The sequence below is a fragment of the Aedes albopictus genome, chromosome 3 (genome assembly GCF_035046485.1).
Source record: "Aedes albopictus strain Foshan chromosome 3, AalbF5, whole genome shotgun sequence".
NCBI lineage: Eukaryota > Metazoa > Arthropoda > Insecta > Diptera > Culicidae > Aedes > Aedes albopictus.
Genome location: NC_085138.1, coordinates 145,651,381 through 145,666,299, shown reverse-complemented (window position 1 = coordinate 145,666,299; position 14,919 = coordinate 145,651,381). Strand labels below are relative to the sequence as shown.

The window sequence follows — 14,919 nt, the reverse complement described above, 5'->3', positions numbered from 1 at the left end:
GGTCGATCTCGACCGCAGGGCACCGGTATGACCTACGAAGCCGACTTCGAACCCCTGGACCACCTCTTGTACTGCATCTGGACTAGCCATTCTCCGAGTCCACGCGCCACCTCCTCTATAGCTCCCAGACGATATGGGTGATAGCCGTTGAAACGGCGTTACAGCTAACCTCATCCCTACATATCCTCTGGACCAAATTGTCCGGAGTTGTGTCCTCCCCGCATGTGGCAAGCATGCGGTCACGCATTGTGCGAAAACGCGGGCACACGAAACGTGTTCCGCCGTTTCACCTAAACCATTGCACACTGGGCATTCCGGAGAATCCGCATGCCCGAAACGGTGTAGATACTGTCGAAAGCAACCATGACCTGTAAGGACCTGTGTTAGGTGGAATGTAACTTCCCCATGGCGCCTATTAATCCAACTATCTACCCTCGGTATCAACCTATGGGTCCACCTTCCTTTGGTGGAACTGTCCCACGCGCGCTGCCATTTGACCATAGAGGCCATCCTGGCAGTCCTGCGTATGCCTCTTGTGCCGCGCATTTCGAAGTACTCCATGTCCTCACTGATAAGGATGTCGATAGGCACCATACCATTAATGACGCAGAGAGCGTCGTGTGACACGGTACGCGCTCGCAACCCTCAGGCACATAAGCCTGTAAGTACTTTCCAGCTTCCGTCGGTAGCATTCAGTACTTAGCGCGGTACCCCACGCCGGGCCGCCATACCTAAGTTTGGACGTAGCAACACTAGCCAGAAGCTTGCGCTTACTGGCGTACATCGTAGAGCTATTGAACATCATCTGGGACAGTACCGTAACAGCTGTGACGTGTGTGCTTAGCTGGTAATGTAGCCTAGACACTGTTGTCCTCTTGATTTCAGCCAGATTGAGGATTCAGGGGAGTTTATGCTGGTACTGTAGAAGGAGGCATCTTCTACAAAACAATTGCCCAAGAGGTCCTGGATGAAAAAGAACAGAATCATACTGACGGCGACTGTGCTAAAAACCTGGACCAGATTAGTTCTCAGTATTTAATGAAGAAAATTCAGCTGATATCTTTTCGCGATGTAAGAAAACTTAAAAGGCACAGAGAGGATATTATTTTGTTAAAAATATATTTCTATAGGTACATATGAGTATTCTAAGAAAACAGACTGACGAACTCTTTGTTAACTTTCCGCACCGTGTCAACGGCATCTCCTACAGCTTCACCAGCAGCCACCGGCGCACCTCCAGCAACGGACGATATAAACTCTGCTATCACTTTCATCATCATTTGAAAGCTTTCCCCAGGCCGCCAATTAGTTGCCTAAAAGTTGCAACAAGATTACGATTAAACTACCACCATTCACCATATAAAATAATCCACACATCTTACCACTGTATCAATGGCATCGTTCAGATTGAACACCACCGTCGGTTTGTTACCCGTTCCTCCTCCCTCGCCGGGATCACTCTGAACGGAATCTGCCGACGTCGTCCAATCAAACAGTCCACCCTGTCCGAAGAACCCCAGTGGACCTCCATGTGGCCGATTGATTGGTTTGTACCCACCGGTGCAGGGATATCCTCCGACGGCGTCGTAGAAATGGTTGTTGAACACGGCTCCTCCCGTATGCCCCGAAGATCCCGTGTCTGAGGCCACCCCATGGCCGTTGTAATAATTCGATGGAGAGTAGTAATTTACATCAGCCAACACCAGGTTCAACGGTGGGATCAAAGTCTTCGGATCGATTCGGTTCCCGTTGGAATCACGACCCGTTCGGAGGCGATTGAAGAGATCATACGGAATACAAGGTTGACCCGGTTTCCGTCGTTTGAACTTGTGTTTGTACTTGTGTCGGTTCTCACCGAAAAGGTTACCGAATCCTCCGAACTTATTGTTGGCGTTGAAGTTATACAACAGGTTGTTGAAGGTTACTGGGTTGCTGCCGAAGTTTCCACTGCTGCTACTGCTGAAGTCTGCCGCAGCGTTTGTCGGCGGAGGATCTACTCCATCTTGTGCGTCTCCATCATCATCATAGTCGTCTTCCGGCTCTGCTTCTATCGGTTCGTCATTTTTCGCCGGCGGAAGTCTGTTGAAGTGAGCGTTTGGTGCTCGGTTGTGCGCCTGCCTGGTTGTACTAAATGTGACATAAGGTCGATGAGTGGTCGACGTTCTCCGATAGTCTTCTTCTTCGTGTTCGTAGACGTTGTACCGACTGTAGATGTCCGGCTTGTTGTCCTGACTGTAACCGCCACGGATGCTGCGGCCTTCGAGTTGCTCGGCTTGCCTTGACCGCGAGTCACCGTTCGCTCGAGTACCGTCCGGAAATGAGAATGGTCGTCCCTGCGTTGCCTGGCATATTGTACTCAGAAGAATAATTTTTAACTGAAACAAAGGAAACAAGTTAGATAAAAGCAATGTAATCAGTGTAATTGCTAGAAGGTGATTCGTAACGCCTTCTGGAATTGGTTTGCAAAAAAAAATCGCAAGAAGTATTGTGCTCTTACAATTCATAATGCAAACTTTTCTAGCAGCTTTTCTGACTCAGAGGTTCAACAGCTGACGTATCATATAAACCAGCAATGGTAGGTACACGTTAAAATTTGTCAATCCGTTTGATGAAAATATAAAAAAAAAAATATCCGGATATCGTTTCGGCAACCCGGAATGAACGAACAGTCGGATCATTCTTCACCAACATACATCAAAGACGTCAACTCCTGAAAACTAACATCATCTTCAGGGTTCCATGCAACAGCTGTGATGCAAGCTACGTTGGGCTCACTACATCCACCTTGAAAAAGCGTCTTTCCCACGTAGATGAAATCCCTATGTCCACTTAATGAGATTGTTTGCAGCCAACATCAATCGGGTTCCCCCATTAACAATGCATTTGAGTTCCCCAAACAATGGTACAAGCTGTGGGAATCAGAAACATGACGTCATCGTGCCTTGGTGGTCTTTCCAGCCATCAATCTGATGTAAACAGAATGAACAAAATGTTGGACCGTAATCCCGAGAGCCCAATCACAACATATCGTCGGTTTCCTGCAATAGGGGCACAACTCAAAATTTGTCATTTTTGGGATTTTGAAGGCAAATGATGAAAAACTATGTAAAATTTCATCTCACAAAGACCCGTTCCAAAATTCGTTGAGAAACGCGAGTTTTTCTAATTTTCACAAATTTTCCGTATCAAACACAACTCAAAATCAGTCAACTTTTTCAATAGTAGTTGAAAAATAGTAATCGAAAATTCATGAAACAGATAGTCCGTTAGTCCCTTTCCATTAGCATTAGCATTAGCATTAGCATTAAGCGAGTCGCACAAATTCGTAGGTGGTACAGTCCTAGACCGCTGTTATGAGGGTTGCCTCCTTCCCGTCCGAACCAAAGCACAAAGATTTGGGACTAATCTCTGACTCTTAGACAAGACTGACGCAATCCTCCAATGGTCGAGCACTGTCCTGGCCACGTCCTTGCGACTGCTGAGGAATGGGAAAGGATGGTTAGTTTTGGACACCTATGAAAAATGTAGACAACTCTACGATCTCTCAGGCCTAGGTGTCACGGGAATTTGGGTGTTGTTAGTGGAAGGGTAAACTCCAAAGGATACACTTGGTCAACGTTCAGGCACACCATTATTAGTATTCTTCGAATCCGTTGTCTGCCCGATTCATCCTGGATTCCTCGTCGTCTTGATGGCACTTGGTTGAATTACCAGATTCTTCGGTTGATAATCTGAAATATAAAATAATATTAACATCGTACGTCAAATAAGCTACATATTAGTGATACGCTCGCCACAGTTGCATATTTTTACAACATTATTTATATCTTACGATAAATTTACCTCAAACCTGCTGAAATAAAATGTTGATTAGCAGTACATTGAAACAAAATTAACTACAAAACACAAAAAAACATCAAACTTTGATCTTGGAATATTAATTAATACGGTAAATATCAAGATCAAAATTTGAATTGGTAGATCTTACACCGCAACGTACCATTCTAAGGTGATCTACCCACGTTACGGGTGAGTCCGTTAGTCCCTTTCCATGATACAATAATCAAAATTCGTTTACTTCTGCCAAATGATGAGAGAAATAAGTGAACATGCAGAAGGTGCTTCAACTTTGCCAATTTTCAAACGCTCATTCTGAAAATTCACATTTTTTGAGTTGTGCCCCTATTGCAGGAAACCGACGATATGAGCTCCTTCATTTGAAGGATAAAACTGCTCTGCTACAACACTGACTGTCTGGAGGATGAGCATCATTTTGCATTCGACCGAACAAAAATTGTTGACCAAGATCGACGATTCCCCTGCGCTTCCTATTTTAGAAGTGTGTCACATATTCAACACTGATCATACGGTAAACATACGATCTGATGTTGACTATTTATCTTTGCAGTATGGTGATGTGCTACACACAATCAGAAACCAAAGAAGAGAACACTAAAACAGAGACAGAATACAACAACCCACCCGACCCACGTAACCCGATAATCAATACCCAAACTTGCATGCAACATAAGTTAGTAGTTTTTGCGACGAAGAAAAGCTAATATTGTAATAAGTGTTAAGATTTAGTGTGTTGTGCCGGTAACTATTATAATTACCAATGTTTTTGTAAGATTTGGGTAAGTTTTCTTGACTATGCGATATTGGTGTAATCCTTGGTGTAATCCTCCTGTAATCACTTTTAGAATCCTTGAAAAAGGTGTTAAATACATCGAAACGTCGGACATTGAAACAAATTAGTTTTTAAATTCCCATAAGAGACTACAACGCCAATCAAATATCACTGCTAGCTTCTCTCAGTCAATAGAATCAGGCTTTCCAAATGTACAGCCTTCGCGCAACAGCCCGCGTAAGGCTGAATCGACACTCTCTTATGTGTGCAGACCATCTCTCGTTACCGTGTGCAACACCATCAGTGAGAAATGTATCGCCAACAGCACGCACACGCATGAGCGAAAGATGTATTGAAACAGCCGCTGCTTCGGCTGCTTGCCTGACAGTTGCATACTCGAGTCGTATCGAGCCGAGTGGGAAACGTCGTGAGTATTGTTGGCCGCATGGCGATGACAATCTTCGGCTAACCAAGCCGGCTGTCGCATAAAGGGTGTCATAGGCTGTCACGGGAGCACATGGCTTAACGCTAAAAGTTATTCACAAAATATGTGCTCATTAAATATTTTTTTTACAAACATGGTATGCCTTTCACAAGATGCCCCAAGAGCGGAAAGAAGTTTGTGCCAGCGTTTTCAAAATTGTAATCTGGTTAAAATATACCACTGATGTGAGATTAAACTCTCTTTTATATTGAAAACATGGCAGTGCATTTCACATGCCAATAAAAAATAATGCTATGCAAAATACTCTACTAGAACAAGACTTACAAGTACATATTCTCTATTTGAAAAAATACATAATATATTAAATGCGTCGAAAATTTTAAGCGTGGCATATACCACGATACTCGACACGTTCAACAGAAGTAAAATGCTCGGGCCGAGCGCAGTGATTTTCGTCACTTCGTGTACAGCCAACGAGAGACGGTTTGGGTGCGAGCCAAGGTTGGCATCGACGAACGAACGCACAGCGAAAGCAGACTATGTGAGCAGTTCCCGACAGTGATGTTGTACGTCGCATGAGTTTTATTCTGTGGGCTGTCATGAACCATGTATTCACAGGGCTGTCATGGGAATAAGAGTGTGACAGTCATCAAAATGCTATCATGATGCGGTACTTTTGGGAAGCCTGAATAGAATTCCTCCCAGGTTGTAAGGTTCTGTTGGGAGGATAACTGCAGAAATGTTATTAAAATATGCAATCAATCACATTATAAGTTAAAAGTGATAGTTTTTGTTCAAAAACTAGTTCAATACAGAATTTGTGCCATTGTTTGAACTTTTAATTACAACAATCGAAATAATTCAGGCCAAACACTTCAATAGGTCCTATCTGCATTTGAGAGGCTCTCTTTGTTCACTTTCTCTTTCAATTATTGCAATGCAATAGTACACTTTTCAACTATTTTTGCAGTACATATCAAAAGACGACAGTTTTGACCATCGTTCAATGCAAGGAGACAATCGTAATACAAATAAACAGCTGAGATATTAACGAAAGAGAGTGAACCCAAAGAGAGCCTCTCTTCTGCAGATAGGCCCTTTAGACATGTTTGGCCTGAATTAAAAAACTGAATTCTACAGAGAATTTTGCAAGCAGATTTGTTTCCAGATAAAAATTTTAGGACTCTGATAAGCATTTTTATACCAACAAAATATAAAATAAACCTCGAAAGTCTTTGGAGGATAGAACATTTCGAAGTGTTAAGACATGACAAATGCATTTAAGGATCAATTCTTAGGACTTAGCACCAGTCTTGTGCATTATCACCATCATAACACAAAAAAGCCGCAACATCAACATTGCCCTTCTTCCTCCATCAACGCTACAGCCGACCGCCTCTATGTTGCTATCGAACACATTCGAGACGAACGCATTGATACGGTGGCTGCCGCCGCCACGCTCTTTCTCTGCAAATCTTGAGTAGCCGAACGCTTCTTAACCGTCGTTCCGACGCAGAGCTATGTCACTCACTGCTGGGTGACTCTCGCCTGAAAATGCCAGGGTGAGGGTCAACAATTTGTTAAGTAGTATTGCATGGCGCAGAAAACACAAACATAGCGCGCCCTATGAATAGAATGCACAGCGTAGAACAAAAACTCGCTTCGGTGTTTCATCGTGTGGTTCGAAAACAAGAGACGATCGCTGCTGTTGTATGTGGTTGACTCTGCATTGAACGAGGGTTGGCTTGAATGGCTTTTGCGTGAATCGATTTTGTTTTGATGGACTGCGTTTGTCGTATGAAGTGATGGTTAGAGCGAGTGTCATTCGGCATTGACCATCCTGAAACTGCACAACCCTGCTTAGCGCACAACCCGAAGCAACTCTTTACAAGCAACATGGCACCGCTTCCAAAGTGTCACGCAAAAACGGCTACGCTCAAAAATGTGTTCGGCCTGCACATTTTTAGTAAACATCCATGCCGCACATGACTGTGTTGGAAACACACATTTTTTAAAAATTGCTCGTACGCTCACATGAGCATGTATTTTGCAATAATTTCGACATGGCAACCTCACTGGGTTTATAAACCACCTTCAAATACCGAAAAATATTGATATTTTGCAAAAATGTGAGCGTACGAGCAATTTAAAAAAATGTGTGTTTCCAACACAGTCCCTGTGCGGCATGGGCGCTACTCAAAAATGAGAGTTTTTATTTTAGAGAGGTCACAGCCCAGCTAGGAGTGCATCATCAGGAACAACGCCAGTAGGTTCCTGACTATGGTATAGAGTAAGGTGGAGCAAAAGTTCGACCCTAGTTGAAATTTCAATCTTTTTCAAATAATCGAAGCAGATAAAAAGACCGTGTGGTGATTCTACCATCCATGAGCTAATTTTTTTCTGAACAAAGTTACGCCGAATTTCTTTTCAGTTTTGAGTTACATCACTTTTTGTATGTAGGTGTCTTATTCGAGCTCTTGCCCCAGTACTGGGTCAAAAGTTCGAATCAAGTGTTTGTGGAATTTCGCCAACCGTAGCACATTATTTTGACACTTTGGTTATAGGAATACCTAAAACTAATTAATATTTGATGTTGGAACTGGAATACACTTTAAATTTCGATCTGGATTTTACTCAAATCAGGGTTAAATTTACTACATCAAAAATTAGTAGTTTTCCGCCAAATTCAGATAAAACAACATTTTTTTTAACTTTGATCGAATTTTTACACTAATTCCATCATTTTTAGAGATAATATGTACATTTTGCAGTATTTAAGATTTTGACCTAAAGTTGCTACATGACTCGAACTTTTGCCCCACTATGTGTAAAATATGATTTCTAAATCATTTTTGCTAAACTTTATACATGCTAAAGCATCTTCAAAATATACCTAGTTACGCCCCAAAATAAAATATTGAACTCGATTTCATTACAATTCCATTCCATGCGTTGGAAGGGTCCATCGCATTTTACAATTTTTTGATCGAAAACCAACATTTTGTCATAACTTTTCGAAATATTGATCACTTTTCATCATTTTTGGATTGAAAGTCTCTTTTTCAAAAAGGCTTCGAACAACCTTGACACTCGAAATAAATAATTTGAATTGGGCTCAAAAACTTCATATGAAACTCTTGCCCCACTCGAACTTTTGCCCCACTTTACTCTACTGGTCATGCTTTTGTTACCGACAGTTCGACAACAATGGTAATCACGGTGAAAGACAAAGATATTGATTTGAAAACATTTTTCAATTTTCTGTAGAACTTGATAATTAGCATCTCACCCCCCCCCCCCACCTTCTACTCATCATATATATAAAATCCCAGAGTTGTCTGTCCTTCCGTCAAGTTTTGAAATGTTTCATTGAAATGTTTCACAGAATGTAAGCTACAACCCAAGTAACACACTTGTCACCGAAGAGTCACGGCGGCGCAGGTTTTTGTTGCGCAGAAGTCACTGTGACTTGCTTCTAACAAATAAACATTTACTTTACATTATGCATTGGTGCATTGTTTTTTTTTATCTGTATTAACGAGATTTTTAGCCCTAGGCTAGTTCATCTCGGGACCCACGCTTTACTTCCCTTCCGAAGGAAGAACTCACATTGTGCGAGTTTGTCGGGAGAGGGATTCGATCCCAGGTCCTCGGCGTGATAGGTGCATTGTTGAATTGGTGCATCATTACACAGGTGCATCATTGCATTGGTGCGTGATTCCATCATTCCATTGATACATCGTTGCATTGGCCGTACAGAAATGCATCGTAGTAATTGTAAAGCATTGTTTTGTTAAATGAATTCAGCAGTTTTCTAGAATTTTCTTTCCATACTTAGAACCCTACAACAGTCATTGACAATCAAAAGGTGGATGCTTGGAAGTATACCTTCTGGCGTTTCTCAATGAGATGCCCAATGCTGTGAAATATTTCACATATGCATTGATGTAATAGTTTCCGTGGAATCTTTTGAAAGGTATCCTTCTAGAATATTCTGTGAATAAAAATCATAGTTATGAAATCCCAGAGTTAGGAGCATAGCTGCATCAATCCTGTAGGAAGATCTAGAAGTTTCTTTCATTCCATAAATTAGAACCCTACATCAGTCATATGCTAACCAAGGTACCGTCTGGCGCTTTCCAAAGAGAGGCACCATGCTGAGTGAAATATTTCACATATACATTGATACATTAGTTTTCAGGGCGGCTTCTAGAAATTTTCCTTTCAGGAGATTCTAGGATTTTCTTGATTGGATAAAAAACTACTTCTGTTAGGAACGTGGCTAGCCACGTTGGGTCTGCTAGTTACCCTATAAAAAGCAATCATTGTATTCTCACTACTGGGTCTACGGTCAGAAAGAATAAGGTTGTGAGAAAAGTAACGTCACCCCGCAAATGAAGTGACGCGCAGGTCTTCAAAACCGAGGCAAACACGTACGCCGAGGTGCTGAGGGCCATGCGAGGCAAAATCGTCTCTCACCGCTAGGCGCGGGTGTAAAATGCATCCGACGCTCCAGAGCTGCAGTGATGATGCTAGTGCTGAAGAAGGAGGTACTAGCTCAAGAGGTATACTGGGTGAAAAAGTGCAGGTAAAAGCCCTAACGGCGGAGGCGACTCTCCAGTGTAAAAAACAGGACGAGATCACCGACGCAGAAGAGCTCGCAGCTGAAGTTAAACAGCAGTGCGAGGTAGATGCACCAAGTGCATCGATCCGCCTGTGCAAGGGCTTGGCAGGCACGCAGATCGTCACGATAAAGCTAAATACCCGTAGGAGAAGCGAACAAGGCGACTGCAGTCAGTAAGATTAGAGAAGGCTGGTCACTGGTTAGTGTGCCCGCTCAGCATATACGAGCTGTCAGTGGCGTGCTTCAAGTTATATGAGCAAGGACATAAGTCGTGGACGTGTAAAAGCTTTGACAGGAGCAAGCTCTGAAGAAAGTGCGGAATGGAGTGCCATATCGCCAGGGAGTGCAACTCGGTACCAAAATGCCTGATTTGCACGGAGAAAAGGGTCACACGACGGGCGGGCCTAAATGTCGATCCAGCTAACACGAAGTCGTAAATAATATAGAATAGCATGCTTAAGTGGAGGCCATATCGCCATGTGTAAAGTGTACGCATATCGCCTCCACTTCAGCATCCTATTAACCTTCTTCGGACATTAAAAAAAAAGTTACGAATAATGTATTGGGGTCATTATGACCCAGACAATCAAACTCTTATAGAATGATGATTTTTTCAAAAATTCAAATGATCAAAGTCTTATTTGATAGATAATTTCGTCAAGAATGTTGATATGTTGAAACAGTGGTTCCGGGAACATTGGCCACCGGGAATCTGCTACACAGGGCACCATGTCGGACATGTGGGATAGTACTACATTTTGCTAGTAGTTGTGGAATATCTCGCATTCTGGACCACCTAGTAGGATACTGTCTTTGGCAAAGTTGCTCAGACGTCTAAGAGCTTTCACATAGTGAACAACAAAGTTCAACAAAAAAAGCTTAATCTCTCAGCTCATCAAAATTTGGCTGAAAGCGTCCTGGTGTGTAGCATCACATTATGAAAACTCTTAGTCTTCTGAGTAATAGTATCCTTCTAGGTGGTCCAGAATGTGAGATATGGTTGTGGTTGTGGCAAAATGTAGTGCTATCCCACATGTCCGACATGGTGCCCTGTGTAGCAGATTCCCGGTGGCCAATGTTCCCGGAACTACTATTTCAACATATCAACATTCTTGACGAAATTATATGACATAGCACAAATTAAATATTTGCATCGGCCTAAATGACTCATGCAAAATAATTCGTTTTACCACATGAAATTTGATAGATTTAAGCGTTTTATTTTAGTAACTTAACTTGCCATGCAACTTTTGGAAGGTGACTTGTAAGGGAAATATCGTACCTAACATAGATCACTTAAAACTATCAAATTCGACTCAGTAAAACAAAATATTTAGCATGAGTCGTTAATTTAGATGTTAATTGACTATTTTACCCTTTGATTTATTAAAAAAATATTTCCATGATTAATGGCTTGCACTCATATAAGCATAAAATCGCATATTTTGCCCTATAAATTGAGGTATACCTCAAAAAATGAGACGTGCTGGAGCAAATCTGAACCCGGATTCGGATTCAGCGGCCCTAAACCTGTCAGAGACCCATAAGTTTGATCTTGAGACAGACCAATACATAATTTTTGTTTCGCTGTGTCATTAGTCAACTAGGTTCTTGATTCTGTAGCGAGTTGAATCCATGTTTTTCTTGATGGGAATCGTGAAACTGTTCACAAACTTATTTTTGATTTTATCACCATTCAATCCGTTAGTTCCCTAACCTTCAGGGCCATTTTAAAACAGATAATCTTTTATTGCTGCGGACTCATCAAACTATGCTCATAGCGTAGTGTTTTTCACATGAATTTATAACACCGCTAACACAAAAAGAATCCATCGAAAAGAATTCAATGTTTCAGAATGAAAATCTTCTTTTCATATTTCACTAATATTCTTCACATTTTACGTTACAGTATGACACTAACCAATTTCGTTTCGCCCATTGCATGTAGAGTTCTGTTTTTCGATATTTTCACTCGTTCTCACATAATCACCACTTCGGCACCATACTCCAGTCAGCTGGATGCCGTACTCCGCTTCAATCAAAACTGTGATCCACTCATTACGAGATTCGCGAGTAAACTGAATTTTGAATAGCAAACAATTCGGTGCAAAAAGTATTTTCTTTCAAAAACACCCATTTCGGATGAATCGCGTTTCCCACCATCATCAGCATCGGAGTGCACGAGGTCCCCTCCATTCAAACAGCGGCGGCCGCGTGCAAGAAAAACAAACCTGACCAACTTACCCAGGGACCCGCAGATCCACACTTTTGGCTAGACATTAAACTGAAGCTGTAAATGCATAATTCATTCACGATTTTGTGCGTTGACACCTACACGTTTGTTCTTCGCGGCCGACCGGCGGCGCTAAGCCTACCCTCGTTGATGACTGATTAATCTGCACAGCAGCCCCGAAACGAACAAAAGGCCAACTGTATAATGAGGCGAGCTGTACCCGGTTCGTCGTCTGCCGAACGGTCAAATCTCTCTGGCAGAAAGCACTTTTTTGACCGGTAGGCTAGTAGGTAAATGGGAGGGACAGTTCGTCCGGTTGGGGTTTGCGAAATCTTCTACAGTTGACCTACCATGCAACACTACAAATAATGCATTCTCGGCTGTACCATTTCATACAGTGCTGTCAACTGATGTTCAGCCACGAAATGGAACTGATGTCATTCTGTTCAAATGCCTTCTATTCAAATATATTCGTAATGAAGCAGCTGATGCTGGACTAAGGGATTTTTTTTTCTGAAAATAGACAATGCAGATGTATTATATTGAAATATTAAATTTCCAAATAAGCAGGGTTACTGGAGTAACGTGGAATAGTTCATCAAGGTATCAAATTTCCAACTTTGACCATAATCATTTAATTTCCACCAATCCCAGTGTGCACTAATCGGGCCGCCCACGCATAAAGTATGGCGCAATTTTCTACTTTCAGCCTAGTAAAATAGGAACCTGTTCCACACGCAGAGCCAAGCGTGGAGATGGTGGTGAATGAACCTGATTTGAAATCTGCGTGAGTAGAGCATATGGTGACGTATCAATCGTTAGCCTGTTGGTGACGTTTCGGCGCCATTGAGAACTACTTCGGCTATTTTCTACGTACGATGCAGAGGATTACGTTAATTCAATATATGGAAGTGTTTGGATCGTGCAGACTTAATTGAAAAATAAATTGAAGACTCTGTGCTTTCACAACTTCAGATTGGTCCACCCCATTGAGAAACTCTACCCTAGGAGAATTAGTCAGACACATTTCGCAACTCGTAAACCGACGCGCAAAGAATCAGCTATTAAAGCCAAGGCAAGTTGGCGAATTGGGATCAATCGAGGTTGATCAACTTTTACCTAGTGCGATTCGTTCTTTCGGGTAGGAGGATCAAAACTGCGTATCATGAATTCGGTATTTGGTCGTTTCGTTTTTAGCATTTCCGTTTAGCACCTTGTACTTATTGAAAACAATCTTGGCGGATTGGCTTACGAATTTATCGCGATTCACGAGACCCAAATTTTAATGAATATTGTTGTGTATATCTGTTATTTTGGAGGAGCAAAGGTAATACTAGTTTACAGCATATTTGAACTCGGTAAGCTGATGATCGTTTTTGGTGTAGAATCATGCCCTGAGTTTGAAAACGCGAAGGAAAAAAATTACAGTAGGGCAGAAATTTTTTCGACTTTCCATCCAAGGTTGATGATTTGAAATCGTTTTTTGTTCTATTTTAAAGCAAAGTCGCTCACTTCACACATCTCATTCTCCGTAATCAAAGCTCCGATTGAGCTGAATTTTTTATTGTAACTCGCCTACATATGATATGTCAAACAAACATCGAGAAAAAATTTTAAAATGTTTTTTTTTCTTATTGAAAAAAAACACATTTCTTCATAAATTTTTGGAAATTTTGCTAAAATTTAAGGAGATTGTCCCCAAAACTCGCCAATATCTTGAATTTCATTAATCTGGTGCATTTAGATAATCGAATGGTATTATATTCAGCCTTTAATTTATGGAAAAAGATTTAAAATTGGTTGAACAAAACGCAAGATATTTGAATATTATCAAATTTTAAAAAGTTGTAAAACTCGATATTAGCGTTAGCGTTAGCGTAAGCGTAGTTACGGTACTAACGTAGATTGGATACTAATAACACTCATGTACCTTTTGCTAATCTTGCTCGGATTGCTTTTCGGAACAAGGCCGGCGGAGTTAACTTTGCTCCAATCTTTTGCAAGAATACCAAAAGCACAAATGTCATTATTCCCGGCCACGCCCATCTTTACCGTAACTTGGGATAGGGGAAGGAAATGTTGATGTAGCGCTTATTTAAGAGGCCTCCGACTCAGTGACACTCCCATAAGTACTACGGAGTGGGTGGTTGGGAGATGTATTATGTAGGTCAAGGTTTCGCCTGAAAAGCTGGCGATGGACCCACGGCATTGGTTGTTTATTTGGTTAAAATTTAAACTTTTGAAAGCCGGCAATCCAAAGAGATTTTTTTTCTATTTATTGTTTAAATAATTATGTTTCTGCTCAGTGAGAAGCCCAAGCAGAACCGATCCCTCCAGGGACATCGGGACATTATAATAAATGTTTGAAACACGTGAAAAAAAAAGTTGGCGATCCGAGAAAAAAAAACCTCAATTTACATTGAAAAAAAAACGCGAAAACAACAAAAAAAACATCTCAATTTATTAAAAAAAAAAAATCACGTAAAACTAGTTGAACGAAAATAAAGTCAAAGATATTTTTTCTATTTATTGTATAAATACGTATGTGTTGAAACATTGATCAGACTGGATCACAGTCGCGCAATATTGCATGCAATAATAGAGTTGGCCGTTATTCGTGTTAGAAATTAGAACAGTTAAAAACCCAAATTTGATTTTCGCCCGTTACTGCTGGCAACACAGGCACGAATATACACGAAAAGAAAGAGGTGTCAGTCCGCAGTGCAGTCGAAGTAAGCTAAATAAAAGTGCAAGTGCAGTTCGTTTCTTTGCCCTCATAGCTCGTGTTGTAAATTGCATGGTGTAGAGAAAATAAATGTAGTGAACCGTGCGCAGTGTTTCTCAACTTACCTGTGACATCCTTCTTGGTTGTTTCCGTCGAACGTGAACGTCTGATCCTCGTTGGATCGCCCTCGCCGTCGTTGAACACCTGCAAAGAAATAGAAAAGGACCCACCCCCGCGTTGGATGTGCTTCACTCTGCATTCT

At 41.5% G+C, this 14,919-nt stretch overlaps 1 protein-coding gene across 1 annotated transcript; it reads right to left on the bottom strand.

The window, feature by feature from the left end:
* Positions 1 to 1,102: 1,102 nt before the first annotated feature.
* Positions 1,103 to 11,854, bottom strand: LOC109424001 (uncharacterized). The gene is made up of 3 exons (XM_062859526.1): positions 11,621 to 11,854; positions 1,383 to 2,375; positions 1,103 to 1,313 (listed from the first exon to the last, which is right to left on the bottom strand). The coding sequence occupies exons 1-3, from the start codon at positions 11,636 to 11,638 to the stop codon at positions 1,146 to 1,148; spliced, it is 1,179 nt and encodes a 392-aa protein (XP_062715510.1). The 5' UTR covers positions 11,639 to 11,854; the 3' UTR covers positions 1,103 to 1,145.
* Positions 11,855 to 14,919: the final 3,065 nt, after the last annotated feature.